The sequence below is a fragment of the Thamnophis elegans genome, chromosome 4 (genome assembly GCF_009769535.1).
Source record: "Thamnophis elegans isolate rThaEle1 chromosome 4, rThaEle1.pri, whole genome shotgun sequence".
In the NCBI taxonomy this organism is placed as follows: domain Eukaryota; kingdom Metazoa; phylum Chordata; class Lepidosauria; order Squamata; family Colubridae; genus Thamnophis; species Thamnophis elegans.
This window is the reverse complement of record NC_045544.1, coordinates 91,921,682-91,940,635: the sequence shown is the minus strand read 5'-3', so window position 1 is coordinate 91,940,635 and position 18,954 is coordinate 91,921,682. Positions and strand designations below refer to the sequence as shown.

Here is an 18,954-nt window from a genome sequence, read left to right as displayed (position 1 = left end):
TCATGTACAAAATACATTTTTGTATCCAGCAACGTATCTCAAAAAGAAAGCATGATTCACAGAGAAGAAATAGCAAAAGCAGCGTGGCATTACTATCTGTAAACTATTAACTTTCTAATATCAGTAATGGAATTTATGTCTCAAGTTTTAATGGCTTTTGTACTCTCCAACCTTTGGAGAAATGAGAACAACAATATGGAATGGAATGCCCTGTTTTGCTCCCAGCTCAGAACACAGCTCTGAAGTACAGAGTATTTTGTCCCAAAGATACTTTTTTCAAGAGGGAACTGGATTTTTTGGTTTTTCTTTGAAGATATTTTGGGAGAGCTGAAGAAGCTTCTTGGATGAGAAGCGAAACATCTTCAAAGAAAAACCAAAAAGTTCAGTTGCCTTTTGAAAAAAGAACTTTTGGGACAACCATGACCTGGATGACTCAGAATCTTCACAGAAACAGAGTATTAGTTCTGGGGCAAAGAAGACACTTGATTTGGCAATCTTACTTGTGATAATCAAATACAGTCACTAATAGTAAGAAAATATGGGATGGGCTATATCAAATGGAACAGAGCTTAAATTTTAAATTAAATTAAAAGATGTACTTTCAGTGATGAATTCTGGCAGACTAACCGTAATGATGGTCTGTTTTTAACTTTAAAAATGAATTGGCATATGCAAACTGTAAGTATCTAAGAATTGCCTGCATAAATTTACTTTTCCCTAGCTCCCATAATAGGTTCAAGGGAGCCTCTTTGGGGGGAAAACACCCAAGCTCTGGTTGTTTAAGAAACAAGATAATCGAATTCAAACAAGAATGGCTGCCATATATACAATACATTATAAGGCAAGGCAAATCCAAGCCCTTACAGTAGGGTTTTAAGGGGTTAAATGTTTATAAAGGTTTTAAATTGATCAGGGTACAGTGAAGATTAAGTTTTAAGTATAGTGAAGTTAAGACACCAAATACCTGTCTACATTTTTCAAGTATCTCTGTTCTTTTCTTTTAGTATTCATAAATAACAATATAATAGAGGCTCTTGTATTAAATTCCAAGATTTAATTTTTTTTTCATACTATAAGAAGCAGGATACAGTTCCACATTTCTCAGAGTTTCAGAGTCTGCATCAAAAGAAGACTGATAGAGATCGCTGTATCTTGCTGCAAGGTTTCTGAATTCTTCCATGGAGAGTTTCATCTGCAATAGTACAAAGTGTAGGCAAAACAGAAAAAGAAGCACAAAAAAAGGCACTGGCCATGATTGAACATAATACATACAGAATTCAATTAAGAGGCTTATATTATATTGGCCTGACCATTTTCTATTGCTTATTTTCACTTCAATTATCATACATCCTTACACCGTCCACTTATTCTTAGATCAAAGGAGAGTTTCTGCTGCAGAGACTCCTAAACGCTATCCTAAAATTCTTTTGGCACTTGGCTCTAGTTGTCTCTTATAGATCCCTATAAAATGAAGCAAGATGAGATTATTGGCAGCAGGATCAGACTCAAATCTCAATTCATGCTTCTTTGTAGACTCTTTGTAGACTTTACTTCAGCATTCAATACTATTGGACATTCTTCTAACTAAACTAAATCAGCTAGCAGTACCTGAACACACTTGTAAGTGAATCACAAGCTTCCTAACAGGACGCAGCAGGTGAAACTAGGCAAAATCACATCAGATACCTGTACAATTAGCAAGGATCCCCCCCCCAAGGGCTGTGTGCTCTCTCCAGTTCTCTTCTCTCTATATACCAATGACTACATCACAAACAATCCATCTGTTAAACTACTGAAGTTTTCAGATGATGCAACAGTGATTGGTCTCATTCAAGACAATGATGAAACCGCATACAGATTGAAGATTGAACAACTAACCTTGTGGTGTGACTGGAACAATCTGGAACTGAACACACTTGAAACCGCAGAAATGGTGGTAGACTTTAGGAGAAACCCTACCATACTACCACCTCTTACAATACTAGACAACACAGTATCAACAGTAGAGACCTTCAAATTTCTAAGTTCTATCATATCTCAAGATCTAAAATGGACACCTAACATCAAAAACATAATCAAAAAAGCACAACAAAGAATGTTCTTTCTGCACCAACTCAGGAAGTTCAAACTGTCCAAGGATCTGTTGATACAGTTCATCAGAGGAATTACTGAGTCTGTCATCTGCACCTCTATAACTGTCTGGTTTGGTTTTGTGACCCGAGACAGACACACACTTCAGAGGATAAGCAGAACTGCAGAAAAAATATTACTGCCAACCTGCCTTCCATTGAGGACTGCATGAGTGCATGAGTCAAAAAGAGGGCCATGAAAATATTTACAGACCCCTCACATCCTGGACTTAAATTGTTTCAACTCCTACTCTCAAAACGATGCTAAAGGACACTGCACACCAAAACAACTAGACACAAGAACAGTTTTTCCCCGCACGCCATCACTCTGCTAAACAAATAATTTCCTCACCCCTGTCAAATCATTCACTATGACTGCAGGACTGTAACTTTGTTGCTTGTATCCTTACGATTTATATTGATTGTTTCCTGATTGCTTATTTGTACCCTATGACTATCATTAAGTGTTGTACCTTATGATTCTTGACCAATGTATATTGCCTTTTTATGTACACTGAGCATATGCACCAAAGGCAAATTCCTTGTGTGTCCAATCACATTTGGCCAATAAAGAATTCTATTCAATTCTATTCCATTCCATTCTTCCTGTAGCTGAAAGTACCTTACTTTGCTGAAAGTAGTATTTGCCTTGTCCCTTTGTTCTGCTATTAGCTTGTATATATATTCTCTTTGCTACAGATCCCACATGTTGCTTTCCTATTTCACATGTCTCCAGCGGTGGGATTCAACCCACTTAACAACCAGTTCACTGAAAATGTGAGTGCACACTCATGCTTCCGCCATGTGGTAAGGGTCAACCGAGCAGCCTTTCGGGGCCTGCTCTGCTCCATCTCTGCTCTCCAGGCAGCTGCTGCTTCTCTCCGCTGCTGCTCTTGCAGGAGAGAGCGCATCTCTTGTGCAATTTAGCAGCTGTGAGACACCGCTTTACTCTAAGTCCCATTCGGAAAGCACACAGCACAGAGAAGCAGCAGCCATGTTGAACGCTGCTTCTCTGTGCTGTGCGCTTTCCGGATGGGAGACTTAGAGGAACAGGGCGGCTCACAGCTGCTAAATTTCACAAGAGATGCTCTCTGTCCCAAGAAGAGCAACAGCAGAGAGAAGCAGCTGCTGACCCAGAGACCACATGGAGCATCTCCGCGAGCAACCAAGCCTTTGCAAGGGACAGCTGTTTCAATGCCCTAATGTTTCAGTGATATGTTTATATACTGTATATGTAAAATGGTATTATTAGGGATATTGCAGGGATCTAATGTCTTTGAACATAAAATAGTTATTGATTTAAAATATCAGTATACCACTTTTCAATAAATTCCAAAACAGTTTAATAATTTTCTATATATAACTTATGATTCCATGCAATTTCAAAACAAACAATTAAAGAAAATTAGATTACACAACTGAAAACAAAATTAGATGACAAAACTATAAAGTCTTGGAGTGTTTTAAGAAATTAACTGCCAAAGACATCCTGAAATGGCTAGCATTAACTTGCCTTCTACATAAAAATGCACAAAGGGGGAAGAAATATTTTATGGGAATTCTTCAAATGTTAGACCTGTAGTTGACAAGATCATGTTTTTTATCGATGTCATTCCAATTTCCATTTAAAGGGGAATATCCAGCAGGATTTCATTAAACAGATGTTTAAGTGGTGATGGAAGTAAAATCTAGTCTGAAACAATAATGCCTAAATAAAGATGTGACAGCCCTTGTCCACACACTGCAAGAAATGTGCCGCAGAAAACAACCATCAGTTTTTTGCTCTCAAAAGCGTTGGGTATAGAATATTGACCATAAGTTATAAGAAGGCAGATCTCAGTTGACATTAAAATTTGCAAACAACAGGGATTTTATTACAGAGCTACTATAACTCTTAGGAAGCATCTGTCTTAGATTCCCTTTTTCAGGATTGATTTCTACGACTGAAGAGCAGGTGATGAAGACTCAGGCTCAATGAGTGGTGAAACTGGAAGTTACAGATTTGGAGAATGCCACTGTGTGAAAGACCGTATGGCGCTAGAGATGGATTGGAAAAGTGATAGGCTTTTATCCCTATTTTTCATTTTGCCTTGGTTAGAATGAGGCAAAGCAGGCCTCACAGAACATCTTGAATCCTTAATGCGTCACTTCCCCAGTACCAATAATGACAGCAGAGAGACTTAACAACTCTCTGTAGGCAGTGGAACATTTATTTATTATTAGAGTGGTGCATATAGCTACCCATCTTATAAATGTAACTCCTGATTGATATCTTAAAAAGATATGGAAGCCACCATATAATTTGTAGGGCATTGTTAGGAATATAATCTAATAGATGAGTTGGCAATATATAAATCATGTAACAATGCTATACCTGTTTCTTTAATCATACTGTAAAATGTGATTGGTTGCTGTTTTCCTCAATCGGCCATAAGAGGGAGCCAGAATGACTGTTAGCTCTCTCTGTTGTTAGATGCTGGGCTGATCTGATCTGAGTGCCATGAGCTATTGTAAATTTTGCAACTGCTAGCAAACTTTGAGTTCTGAACTGATTATATGATACTGGACTATGTTATTTGGATTATCCCTTAACTGAAAGACATTGATAACTGACTGTCTTATCCGTGTATGACTTGAACTGTTTGGTGGACTCTGATACCTTTATTTCCACGAAAGTAAAAGCCTATTTAGACTGCAGTGTCTCTGTATGCTGGTGTGTGTATTCTCCAACACAACTCTCACAACGCTTCGCTGAACGTACTCGCTCTCCCAATGGGGAGCTTACCTAACAGGCATGATAGGAAGCTTGGAGAAAGATAAGGAAGTTATAACAGTTTTGATTCTGCTTTGATTAAGGCTTGCTTCAACCTGGTGGCTCACAAATTAAATAAACAATTACGACAAGCTTTTCAGTAAACAAGTAGCAATGGTTAGTATAGTACTTTCAGCAAAGAAGAACACTGTTAGCATACACTATAGGAAGAAAATTTGTTCCTATAATTCTACTACTTGTGAAAGGGACTCTTGGAGCCAAAGGGCCAAAGATGCCCTCATGCCCTCGTCACCTCAAGGCTCGACTACTGCAACACACTCTACATGGGGCTGCCCTTGAAGAGTGTTCGGAGACTGCAGTTGGTCCAGAATGCAGCCGCGCGAGCAATATCAGGGGTACCCCGGTACACCCGTGTTACACCTATCCTCCATGAGCTGCACTGACTCCCTATTAATCTCCGGACGCGCTACAAAGTGCTGGTAATTACCTTTAAAGCCCTACATGGCACTGAACCTGGATATCTGAGAGACCGTCTCCTGCTACACACCTCCCAACGTCCGATAAGAACTCACAGGTTAGGCCTCCTCCGGTGCCATCTACCAGACAATGCCGGCTGGCGACCACTTGGGGGAGAGCCTTTTCTGTTGCTGCTCCGGCTCTGTGGAATGAGTTACCAACAGAGATCCGGACCCTCCCCACCCTTGCAGCCTTCCAAAAAGCCACCAAAACCTGGCTGTTCCGGCAGGCCTGGGGTTGCTGACTCAAATCAGGTCAACCCCCAATTAAACCGGATGTATGTTGTGTTTTTAAAATGTTTGCATTGTTTTATGTTCTCCCCCTGTATGTTATTTTATTTTATTCGTACTTGTAAGCCGCCCTGAGTCCCCCCCCCCCGGATTGGGCGGCATGTAAACCCATTAAATTGCTAATTGCTAAAGATCTGGCAACAGCAGTGGGAAGACTAGTTTGCCTTATAAATCACTCAGGGAACCTGAAGATGAATTGAGAGAAAAATAACACAAGAACAATTTATTTTAACAACCATGGTAACACTTTTGTGGTGTAAAATATATTTTAAGAGGCTTTGTGGGAACTATGTCTAGTGATGTGATACTTGTGGGGGTAAAGTTCCCACCAAACACAGGTAATCCTCATTTAGTAACTACAAATGGGACTGGCAACTTGCTTGTTAAGCGGTTGCTATGTAAAACTGCCTGCACTTACTTCAGCTTTCCTTCATCCCACATAACTTTAAAGGTTGTAAATGTGAGGATTGGTCATAAAGTTACTTTTTCATCACCGTTATAACTAAAAACAAGCATTAAACGGGGATTGCCTGCAATTCTCTAGAATCTGGAAGGTTCAAAGGGGCTTTGCATAGATGTATAACTCATGTGGATAATCACAGAGAATAATGATAAAGAAGTATGTTCACACAATAACAGTGCAGGTAGATCAGGTCACTTGCCTGGTTGGAAATACGACCACATCGCTGGAGATCACTGCCTGAGGTCATGGCAATTGTTGTGGCAATGGCAGGTGGGGGACTAGTCTTCAGGCTATTACAGGTGCAAATGAGCTGAGAGAAAGCCTGGAGAAGGTCAATTCGTAGTTTAACAAACCCACACTGAAAGCTCAAAGGGTTAAGTGGTGTGCTGGCAGCCTGGGAGGAAAAAAAAAATCTATCAGGTAAAGGCATAACTTGGGAGAGTCATAATCTGAGTCCAAAGTAAGCAAGTTCATAAATAATAATCTAGTAAATGGTTGGAAATGATTTTCCAAAGAGGAAAGGAGGGCTTGTCTAGATAGTGAGGGATTATTTATTAAAAGCAGCAAACCACTTACACAAATGACTGTGCAGATGGTAGCTTCTGCTTATGTTTTGAGATTGCTGCAATTTTCATTAGGGGTGGTGGACTATATTTAACATATAGATTACTAAACCAATATCATTTGCATAATGCTCTGGTTATGGTGGCCTAGTATAGTAGTTCTTCACCTACTTCACTGAGCCAATTAAATTATCTTCAGAAGAGAAGAGGAGGTAGGGAACAGGACTTGTTCTCCAACAAGGAACGAACAATTAGTGAATGTACTATTTCAAAGACAAGATTACTGTCCTGTTGTTATGAAATATGTTATGATACTATGGTTTTGTAACATTTTTAAACTCCAATTACCTAATCTGAATCTTGAATTATCCTTTGAATTCAATCTGAGGGAGGCAAGATAAAAGAAAAGAAACACAAAGAGAGAAAATGCCAAGAGGGCACTTGTAAAGAACATCTAGGCATCAGATCAGATGCTTTTTGCAGTGATGAACATCTTATCAAAATTTTGTTTGTGTTGACTACGACACTTTATTTGCCCAGTTTTTAAATATCCTCTTAAAGGGCAGACCCAAAAATGCTCCAAATAACCAAGCAAACATTTGTCCAGTGGGAGGAATAATTATATCAGCTATCCCCAACCTTTCTGGCTCCACTGACCAGTGGGGGATGCAGAGGGATGGTTTCACATGCACAACCTAGATCCCCCACATACTCAGATGAAGCTTCACTTGTCCGCCACTCACACAGCAAAGTTGGGGACCCCAAAATTATATGATCACATTTGTATCAAATAAAAAGCTACTACAAGGTTAATAAAGACTCAATCTCACACTTGTAAAAGTCTTGATGTTCATATATTATTTCTATTCAAATTATTCCATTTTCATAGCATTATGCAATTAAATACAAACTGTATTTATAAACATATAAACTGTTTCATTTCTGCTTAGCTGAGGTTGACAAATTGCCTTGTTCTGGAGTCAATTGTACAACACAAGAATGAAGGAATTTAGCTAACCTAATTAAGTAAGCCAGTTACCCATTCTTTTCTTTTCTCTTCATGATTTGTAACTCATCCTTTAGGTTTTGTCAGTCATACCGTCCTATGGTCATGTGATTGCAATTTGGGTGCTTGGCAACTGGCTTGTCTTTAAAAATGGCTGCAATGGCCTGTAATCACAATTGCAATATGTGACCTTCTCAGCCCGCCTTCAACAACCAAAGTCAATGAGGTAAACCAGATTCACTTAATGACCACATGATTTATTTAAAGACTGTGTGATTAACTTAAAGATGGTGATGATTTGCTTAATGACTGCTGTAAAAATGGTCATAACATTGAGCCTAGCCATGTGATGACAAGTATATCCCTTAGGTTATATTCTGATCCCAACTATGGTTGTAAGTTGAGGACTATCTGTGATGCTTATATCTATAATATGGATTTCAATATTTAACCATCACATCTGTACCTCATTTTTCTTTCATGGAACTTAAGAGCCCAATAAAATGGGAATATCAGAGTAAACTTGGGAAGCAAATAATAGGCCCAGCCTCAGAGGTAAGTGAGAATTTGACCACAGGGTTTTCTAATTCAAAATTTAGTGTTCTAATTTACACCAAATTGGTTGATGAGTCACTTTGCGAATGAAGCTTTATAAAGATATTTTAAACCTCAAACCTTTCTTTTCCTCATCCGCTTTACTAACGGATCTCAAGATTATGTGGCAAATCCAGCATTTCTGAGATGAATAATTATTTATGCCAAAGTATAATTTGGTTGCCAATCTTCTGCCTCGTTAGAATATATGCAACAGGCAAGTTAATCTTTTTTAAATGCTTCAGGAATATGGAACTTAGTTCTATTGATGCAAAAGTCACATTTTTATTAATTAAAAAAAACAAGCTTGTGGGGAGAAGGATCTCTCTTTGCAGAAAGGAACTTTGGCATTTGACTGATTATACCAACAATCAAAGATTGCTCAAATTGCAGTAAAAAATGTTAGTGTTCTGACTCTGCCTCCTCCATACTCACTCTTGGATGAAAAGTTAATGCAATTCATGATGTGCTCACACCTACACTCTTACACAGCAGTATTTTGTGGCTGAAATTACTGTGGGAGTAAACTAGCTCCACAATAAATGAAGTTATTGAAAGACTAAACACTCCTCCCTCCAACATTTCCCACAGCTAGTTCAATGAGGGATACACCCTTGAGTTTGCTTCTGCAACAATAAAGAATTTTATTGCTAAAGGTGCAAGTTATTTTTTTCCTGTTCTTTTTAAAACAGTAGGTGTATCTGGCCTTCAAATAATTCATAGATTGTAGAATGTAATCCAATGATTACAGTCTACCAGGAGACTACCAGTTTGGCCAGCCTTTGGACTATGGATAAAAAGGAAGACTAGAGAAGCGAACAAAAGGATATATCAAATAGGATTTTCACATGCACCATTGGAATGCCCCATTAACTGTACGTGGTTCTTCTTTAGAAAGGGAGGAAGCTTATGGAAGCACCTGAGCCTACCAAAGGTCTACGAAATGGTGGAATCTCCAGCTCCTAAATAAGAACACACTGAATCACTGCTGAAATCTCAGTTCCAGCCAAAGCTTTTTCTGAACCATGAGATATAAAGCTTCTATTGGTTTTCCAAGGACACAGAAGGCTATAGCTCAGAACAGAAGAAATAAAAGATTGTTATAGGTAGTCCTCGACTTACGACTGCAATTGAGCCCAAATTTTCTGCTGCTAAGTGAGACTTTTAGGTGAGTGTTGCCCCATTTTACAACCTTTCTTGTCACAGTTGTTAAGTGAATCACTGCAGCTGATAAGTTAGTAACCCAGCTGTTAAATCAAATCTGGTTTCCCAGTTGGCTTTGTCAGAAGGTTGCAAATGGTGATTGCACGACCTTGGGACACTGCAACCGTCATAAATGTGAATCAGTTGCCAAGCATCTGAATTTTGATCACATGACCATGGGGATACGGCAAAGGTCCTAACTGTGAAAAAAGGTTATAAGTCACTTTTTTCAATGCCATTGTAACTTTGAACGGTGACTAAATGAATTGTTGTAAGCCAAGGATACTTGTACTTTGACCAACAGCTCTGCAAAAGAAAAAAAAATACTGACCGTTAAAGAAGCTATTCCTTTGTGATAAGATTTTAGTGACTCAGCAATGCAAGAAAGGGCAGAGCTATAATCGTCCTCTTGCAGCCCGGTTAAGCACTGCTCTGCATGGGAGAACTCCTTCAGACTGTTCAGCCAGAAGTAGAAGTGTTCCGAAGCTACCTGAGTCAGCAGGCTTTGATAAAGCTCTTTGGCCATGCCATGATTGCCCTACAAAAGGTAAATGCAAACAGATGCAATTTGCAAGAAGGCAGCAGATACTTAACATAGGACATAGCAATAAACATATATCTGAAGCAGCCTTGCAATAGGTAACTCGAGTATAATCAAACTCGTTGGCAGCCTTCTCTTGTGTGCTGTAATAGTGCCTGTGCTAGAAGCATGGCATCTCCCCCCCCCTGCATGCACGAATACACCCTGCCTCTGCCCCCGCACATGCATATATGGCCCCTCCACACACACCCCATGCCCCACGCACGGTAGAGACCCGACAACAAGCTGATTGGCAGAGGCATACGTGCATGCATGGTGGAGCTGAACTAGGGTGACGGCTCATGTGCCCTCAGAGAGGGCACACGTGCCATAGATTCGCCATCATGGCTCTGTATGATTTCCTCTGAAAGCAAAACTTCTATAAAGCATATAGAAAAAAAACACAAATAAATTCCTGTATTAAGAAACCTGATTTAGAACTATGGACCACATACCATTCTTGAAGCTTGCCTGGCTATCCTATAAGCTGTCCATCCATTCGAATCATTTTCAAGCTGTTGCTTGATAACAGCTTTCACTTCAGAAGATAATGTCTTCTGACTGGCAACGAATATCACAGTAGCAAGAGAAACCTAATGAGGAAAAAAAATTAAAAGCAAAAAGTTGAATAAAAAGTAATCCATGTAAGGGCTTGACGGAATGCTGAATTGGATGAACATCAACTATTTGACTATAGGTAGCCCTTGACTTACAACAATTAGGACTGGAACATCAATTGTCAAGTAAAGCAGACATTAAGTGGATTTCCACCCAATTTTACAACCTTCTTAGCTGTGGTTAGGTGAATCACAGAGGTCGTTAAATGAAACACATGGTTAAGTGGAATTTTCCTTGAGCAGTGGGTTGGACTGGAAGACCTCTAAGGTCCCTTCCAACTCTGTTGTTTTGTATTCTATGAATACACTATCCAGTATAATTTTCAAAGTGTGGTCAAACCCAAATCTGAATAAAATCATCATACTGAGAAACACATTCTCATTTTCTATAATGATTCTAATCAATCCTTATAATGAGGTATAGGACTATTTTCCCATGATAGAATAAAACTTCCTTTCTTTGCAGCTGTCAAACATTATGGCAATTTTCTAACTGAAAAAAAAATCTCTTGTGATCTCAGGATAGGACTGACTGAAACAAATGTGCACCCATTTACTTTGTATATACAGGCATTCCTTGACTTATGACCACAATTGGGACCAGAACTTGCAGTCACCACAATCATATATCGAGTTGGACTCAATTTTATGATGAGTTTTATGGTGGTCATTAAGTGAATCCCAGTTGTTAAGCAAATCATGCCTCCCCATTAGATGTTTTTTTCTGGAAATTCATTAAAAAGTTGCATATCACAATCATGTGACAACAGGATGTGCAATTGGTTGTAAATGCAAGCCGACTGCCAAGCGCCCAAACTGCAATCATGTGACCACAAGGGTTGTGTAATGGGCAGATTTTAAGTCACTATTTCTAAGGACATTGTAACTTTGAACTACTATTAAAGAAATATTCAAAAGTCAAGGACTACATCCAAAGTAACACAAGGGTCCCCGACCGCTGGGCCGCGGACCACTACCAGGCTGTGGCCTATTCACAACTGGACCGTCGTGTGATTGGCAGGCTGGCATGCACACATTCGTGCGCATGTCAACTTGCAGTTGAGCTGCATGTGATGGGTGCCAGCCCATCATTTGCGCAGCTCGGTTCCCCTCTCCCCTCCACCAGCTGGGCCACCAAACTGCAAGGGTTGGGGACCCCTGATATAACACAATTAGCATTTGCTATCCATTCCTCCAGTAATGTTCTTTGCAACCTATGTTCATTTTCCACATACTAAACATCAAATTTATGACTAAGGTAAAAGTTTCCAAAGAACACAGAACTTATGGAAGAAAATCAGTTATACTTGTTAACAAATATCCGTATATTTTTAAGTCAGGTTCCATAGCATGTTAAGAAGTGATTAAAAGAGTCAGCAATAGTGTGAAGTTCTCACATTTTCCACTACATTTGTTAAGGCCAGCCAGGCCAACCATGTAAAATAAGTGCCATCTACTGGGCAGAACAAGGACTGGGAACAGTGATACTGTTGCTTGTTTTAATAAAAAGTTATATTGAAATGGCCTTTTACATTTCCATTGTTGGCTCAATGAGAAAATTCACGTAACTCTTATTTTCTACATGGGTGTCGCTTTATTACCTTCATTTTAAAATGCTTTTCAGGATATTATTTTATTTTAACCATCTTTCTGATTACACACTTTCTCATTTGCCAACACAGCCTCAAGATAATTTTCTTCTCTTACATTTCTCAGTCTGATTTTTTTTACAGTGCTGATTTCTTCTTGGGCTCTTCACTTTGCTCTCTACTGCAGACATAGGCAATCTTCCCATGACTGAGGCTACTCAATATGTGAGGAGGATAGAGTACTTCAAAATGGATGGGGCTATTTCACATATTTATTTATTCATTTGAATTTATCCGCTACTCAAATCCAATGGACATATGTTGGCAGGGCTGGGGTGTGTATGTCTCAGTTGTTTTTCAATTGTGATTTATTTCTAGGGATTACATTATATTTTTCATCTGCTTCCCTCCTCTAAAATGAAGGAAAATATGCTTTCAGTTTTCACTAATTATTGTCAAAGGCAGCATACCCAAAAGAAGACTCAGGGGCTATAATCAGCCATTGCTTGGTAGCAATAGCAATAGCACATTGACTTATATAACACTTTACAGTGCTTTACAGTCCTCTCTAAGCAGTTTACAGAGTCAGCATATTGCCCCCAACAATCTGGGTTCTCATTTTACCCACCTCGGAAGGATGGAAGGCTGAGACAACCTTGAGCCTTGTGAGATTTGAACTGCCATATTGCAGGCAGCTGGCAGGCAGCAGAAGTAGCCTGCAATACTGCACTCTCACCCGTGCCAGCACAGCCTGGTAATGTTCCCTTTCCCCATTCATTGCTTCTTCCTTCATTATTCTCTTTCTTTCTATGCTGCATCTTTCTGAATTATGGGCCTCTTCAAGTAGGGCCTTTTGGCTTCAATTGTTTTGCTTTGCTTCCAACACAAAATGTCTAGTCTGTAGTCACTATGCAAATAATATTGTTTTTTAGACATCTTACTTACTTTATGGGATTTCAAAACATCCAGTGATATCATTCATTAATTTAAGTACTCTCTGATGTTTTGTTTACTGGAATGACTTTTGGAAAGTTCAGCACAAAACTAGCTGGTGAGTGCAATTCTTTGCTGTTAATCCCTCAACTCAATTGGTAAGGATCGACAATCCTAAATTAAAACTCCTTATATCCTTCCGTTTCCCTGAATAGGAATAAAGCATTTGAAAAGCCCTAGATTCCTCATGCCTATCAGGTTTGGGAACAGGTTGTCCTTTTGAAGCTCAAGGTGTGTAGGAATAATTTACCAATCTTCGTGGCATCTCTAGGGGTTTTTATTAGCAAAGATCTGTCAATTTTCTCCTGGAAGAGCTGGGGAATAAAAACAACCTAATCATAGAAAAGGTGTGGTCAAAGACAGCAATTTTATAAGGGTGTCATGCTTTCCATTCCATTTATCAATATAAAGTAGAAGAGCCAAGGTGGCGCAGTGGTTAAATGCAACACTGCAGGCTACTTCAGCTGACTGCAGTTCTGCAGTTCGGCTGTTCAAATCCCACCAGGCTCAGGGTTGACTCAGCCTTCCATCCTTCCGAGGTGGGTAAAATGAGGACCCGGATTGTTGTTGGGGGCGATATGCTGACTCTGTAAACCGCTTAGAGAGGGCTGAAAGCCCTATGAAGCGGTATATAAGTCTAACTGCTATTGCTATTGCTATAACAATTTAAGTCAGGGATATCCAACCTTGGCAACTTGGACTTCAACTCTGGCTGGGGAATTCTGAGAGAGTTCACAAGTCTAAAAGTTGCCACCCCTGATTTAAGTATTGAATACATTATCAGATAGCAACTAGTTCTACAGAATGTTCATCAAACGTTTATTCTATCTATATTCAGATTCATTTGTTACCGAGAAGAAATATTCTTAATCTGAGTTTCTTACCAAAAGCTCTTGCTGTTTATTGGCAGCAGAACAGCCAATCACTTTATAGAGATTCATTAGGTCTCCCAGCATTCCATCTCCTAAGACAGGTAGCTGCATGGCAATGGCTGCCAAACAATGGCATATGAGAATTCTAGCAGCATCCTGAGCACGAGGCAGCTGGGTCAACAAGGACTCCACGATGGATTGGCTCAGATGGGGGTGGCTCTTGGCCAGCTTCACCATACAAGTGAGTACTATCTGCATGAAAACAAAATGACACTTTTTCAGCTTTCATGATACCCTAGCTGTTTGTTTTAAAGATAATATCTACTGTGGGTAGTCCTCATTACAACCACAATTGAGCCCAAAATTTAAGCTGCTATGTGAAACTTTTGTTAAGTCCTTTTTGCACCATTTTATGACCTTTCTTGTCACAGTTGTTCAGTGTATACTGAAGCTGACAAGTTAGTAACATAGTTGTTAAGTGACTCTAGTTTCCCCATTGACTTTGCTTGTCAGAAATTCGCAAAATGCGATCACATGACTCTGGGAGATGACAACCATCATAAATATGAACCAGTTGCCAAGCAATGGTCGTAAGTGTGAAAAATGGTCATGCCACTTTTTTCAGTGCCATTGTAACTTGAACAGTCATTAAATGAATGGTTTTAAGTTGAGGACTACTATCACCGTTTTTATAACACAAAATAATCTGAAGCAAACTGCGTATTAATTCCTACATAGTTAGTATTTGGGAATCAATGTATCAATTTGGATTTAATTTTAAGCCAAAGTTTGGTGTTACGTTGATAGTTATAAGTTGCTATTCCCCTCTTTTTCGCCTCTGGCTAATCAAAAGGCAATTAGAAGACTCCACATTTAATAGTTAGTATAATAGCAATGTCTCTGTAGATATTAATAGTAGGTAGGAGTGCCTCTGCAGACACTTCCTTGGGTGTGCACAAGCCATGTTTCTCATCTAATTTAAAAAAATATTATTTGACATTATGGTCCTCTCATTTATCTGTCTACCTGACAATGTCAAACTACATAATCCCAAAATTTGGATGAAGAGCCAGGACACATCTTGGCATCAAAATAAAACCAATATTGGCACCAGGCAGAGCAACATCACTAACTAAGTTCTCTCATATGCTCTGCAAAACATGCTATTCCCCCTTAACAAAACCTAAAAAAGAATTTCCTTTGAAAATCCTGATGACTGCTTCAGTCTGTATAATGGAAAGAACACATTCTAATATAAAGGACTCAAAAAGCATTAACTGGTTTTTTTAATCTGGAAGCAGATTGGAAATAAATGCAATTACTAAATTTTCTTTCAAATAATAGTGTCCTTGCTTGTTCCATTTTGTGTTATCTAGGACAGCTGCAAATACCAAATAGTGTAGCAACAAACCACAAAGTTGTCTAAAATAACAAATAACAATCAAAGTAACAAATAATTATAATAAAACAAATATTCAGGAAAATCCTCTTACATCAATTAGTATGAGAGACAATATTTTTAAAAAAACTTACAATTTACCTTTAAGGTTGCTTCGGGAGATGAACTTGGTTCTTGGCTACAAAGAACAAGAAGAGATTCAAGGCCAAAGACTGCATCTTGTTCCAATGGCAAAAGTTCTAGGGAAAAGATAGATTATCTTCAATCAATCAGAATAGAGCTGGAAGGGACCCTGGAGGTCTTCTAGGCCAATCCCCCCTGCTCAGGCAGGAGACTCTATACTATTTCCAATATTTGGCTGTCCAGTCTTTTCTTAAAAACCTCCAGTGACGAAGCACCTACAAATTCTGAATGCAAGAGTTCCACTGGTTAATTGTCCTCACTGTTAAGAAGTTTTTCCTTAATTCCAGGTTGCTTCTCTCCTTGATTAATTTGTATCCATTGTTTTTTGTCTTGCCTTCTGGTGCTTTAGAAAATAAGTTGACCACCTCTTCTTTGTGGCAACCCCCCAAATACTATCATGTCACCCTTAGTCTTTCTTTTCTTTAAACTAGATTATTATTCTTTATTCTTTATATACTAATCACCCTAGTCACTATTATACACAGGACTATGGAAAATTACATTTACAATTATTTATATTAAGGCTCTGCCCTGGAGTATAGAACTTTTATCACAGCAACAGAGCATAGCCAAAATCACTCCAAAAACAAATATATTCTAATCTTTCCAGACTTATTGGCATGTGTTTCCAGCAAAACACAAACAATTTAGTCTGTGTTTTCTTGCCTGGCACCCAGCCAAAGTGTTATGAAAAAGGCTATAAGATTTGATTAGGAACTGGAAAGCAACATTATTGTTTATAGTTTCTTTTTCATCAAATTAGCAAAGAGGAAGAAGCAATAGAAAACAATGGAACTTAGGAACATTTACACTGCACTCTCAAATGAGAACATGACATGCTATGCTGAGTGTCACAAACTGTTCTGCAAACCATGCTCCTTCCACACCTTTTGGAATTACCTTTTTCTTGACAAGAAGCAGCTATATTTGTCAGAACACGTACTCCATGTGCTGCAATATTCTGATTATTATGATAACAGCTTTCCTGGGCAAGCTTGACAAGATTAGATGACCTTGCTGTAGTAGACTTTGTTCCTAGGTGAGAAAGGGTCGTTTTTAAGCAGTATGGTACCATTTATTAAATGAAACAGGTTTTTTTCTGCAGTTTTCAGAGGAAAGGGGAAATTAAGAGGTTGGTCATATTAATAGTAATGGCAAATCTCTAGGGAAGAGTAGATGAAAGCATCCAAACTATAAGAGTCTCTTGTCAACAAAGAAGTAAGAGCAGTATCACAATTTCAAAAGACTACAAGCAGTTTGCACAGAGAATTTTCTGGGAAGATCCAGAATGAATAAAAAATAATGCTGATTAGTATCCCTGTATAATGGTACAAACTTTTTTCAAGATAAATTTAATTGACAACAATAATAACAACTGTATTATTGAAATATACTTATTCAATGTCTCGGTCACTCATCATCACGTTTTCTGGATATATCCTATATCTCAACTATCTAAGCTTTGAGCTCTGCACACTGATAAGCCTGAACATTACTGGCATGCCAATAATTATACACATATAAGAGACAGATACACGCACATCCTATGTGTGTCAGTATACTGAATCTACACGTAAGTGGTGAAAGGTAGATAACAATATAGTGGCTGGCAGGATAATCTCTAGATTAAAAGTCCTAGCTTAATTGGGATAGCATGAAGTTACTTGGAGAAAAAGTGGATATTGCTTGTATTTGGGCATGCCACTCAAAATCTGACAAAATTGGCCAGTATACTTAGCAATGGGTACAATTAAGGCTGGTAACCTACTCTAGATTACTGACATGAGGCTGAATTGGGAAAATGGAGCTGGAAAAAGTATTTTAAAGATTTGTTTGGGGACCACACTGAACCTTGAATAATGAAAATAATGCTATAATTATTAATGTTAAAAAAAATAGATACAAAGAAAATCATGTTTTGAGAATTTATGAAAATGCTAATAGAGCAACTATGGATGGTGCAACTGGAGAAATATTAAAATATGCATTTGGCTTGCTTATGGATTGGCTGTATAAGTGATGGGAATATGTGGAATAAGTCTTATTTTAAGCATGGCAATGGGGAGGATGTTAATTTTTGTTTGTTTGTTCTCATAAACCACCTACGGGGAACAGCTTATAAAGAATGGAGGTTTGGTGAAATTCTGCCTGATTAGATACAAGAAATGCAAGGAAATTGATCTGTCCAAAGGAGATATTTCAATACATCCATAGCTTTTCCTAAGGTTTGTTGACTGTAGCAATTTCTAATAACAACCAGAAATGCAGTTGAAAATTTCAGTCACAAATGTGGCTGAAACCCTGCAGTATGATTAAAATAAACTGGACACTTTTCAAGAAAAAGGACTACTCACTAACAGTATTTTTTATATTAATGCCATAAATAAACACATAAATAAGAAAAGTACCCCAGGATTAGGCTGATGTAATCTATTCATACCTGGAGCAATGCTGAAGTACTGTTTGATGGCTATTGTATCTGACAGGGTAGAAAGTACAGATAGCATGCCTAGTTTCAAGCTGTCATAAGGAGTTTGAAGAGCACATTCACACAGGGTCTAAAAGACAGACAAGAGAAAAAATAATTTTAAAGAAAACAAATCTTACATCAACTCTCAGACAATTTACATATACCTATTTACTACCTGACAATTCATAGCTAAGTCAGTGAACTACCTCTATTGACAAGCATTTTATTGGCCACCTTAAACAATACTTTGAGGTCACATAACAACTGAGCGATCAAAGCCCACCTGCACATTATAATTGGGTACTGTAACAGTTACCCTGTACACAAGGCAATATTGCGATGACAAGCAAAAGTGAACAGAGCAAGACAATATGGGTTTCTCTGTTAGGCATAAAGTCCTTCTCCATCCTGGTTTTCTCCAAAGTGTTGGATTACAATTACTATTCCAAGCTATATTGGAAAAAACTGGCATGCAGGGCACAGAGATTTTAGAAAAACCCTCCATTTTCAAATCTGAGCAGTGCAGAGGCACAAAGCCTATACATCCGTGATGATGAACCTGTGGCACGTGTGCCAGAGGTGGCACATAGAGCCCCCTCTGTGGGCACTCATGCCATCGCCAACTGCTCTTCCAGGTTCTGTCACATGCATGCATGCAGGACAGCTTGTCCGACACGTATGCGCACTGGCCAGCTGCTCTCTTTTGGATTTTTG

General features: G+C 38.7%; 1 protein-coding gene across 2 annotated transcripts in view; it reads right to left on the bottom strand.

Annotated features, from left to right (window-relative positions):
- INTS7 (integrator complex subunit 7) overlaps window positions 1–18,954 on the bottom strand; it is a 48,511-nt gene that overhangs the window by 12,363 nt on the left and 17,194 nt on the right. For both annotated transcript variants that reach the window (XM_032216336.1, XM_032216335.1), the window contains 8 exons: window positions 18,211–18,328; window positions 16,671–16,805; window positions 15,729–15,826; window positions 14,201–14,440; window positions 10,573–10,710; window positions 9,869–10,075; window positions 6,371–6,565; window positions 1,089–1,192 (listed from right to left, as the gene is read on the bottom strand). In XM_032216336.1, coding sequence (XP_032072227.1) covers window positions 1,089–1,192; window positions 6,371–6,565; window positions 9,869–10,075; window positions 10,573–10,710; window positions 14,201–14,440; window positions 15,729–15,826; window positions 16,671–16,805; window positions 18,211–18,328 — 1,235 coding nt within the window. The remainder of the gene's footprint in view (window positions 1–1,088; window positions 1,193–6,370; window positions 6,566–9,868; window positions 10,076–10,572; window positions 10,711–14,200; window positions 14,441–15,728; window positions 15,827–16,670; window positions 16,806–18,210; window positions 18,329–18,954) is intronic.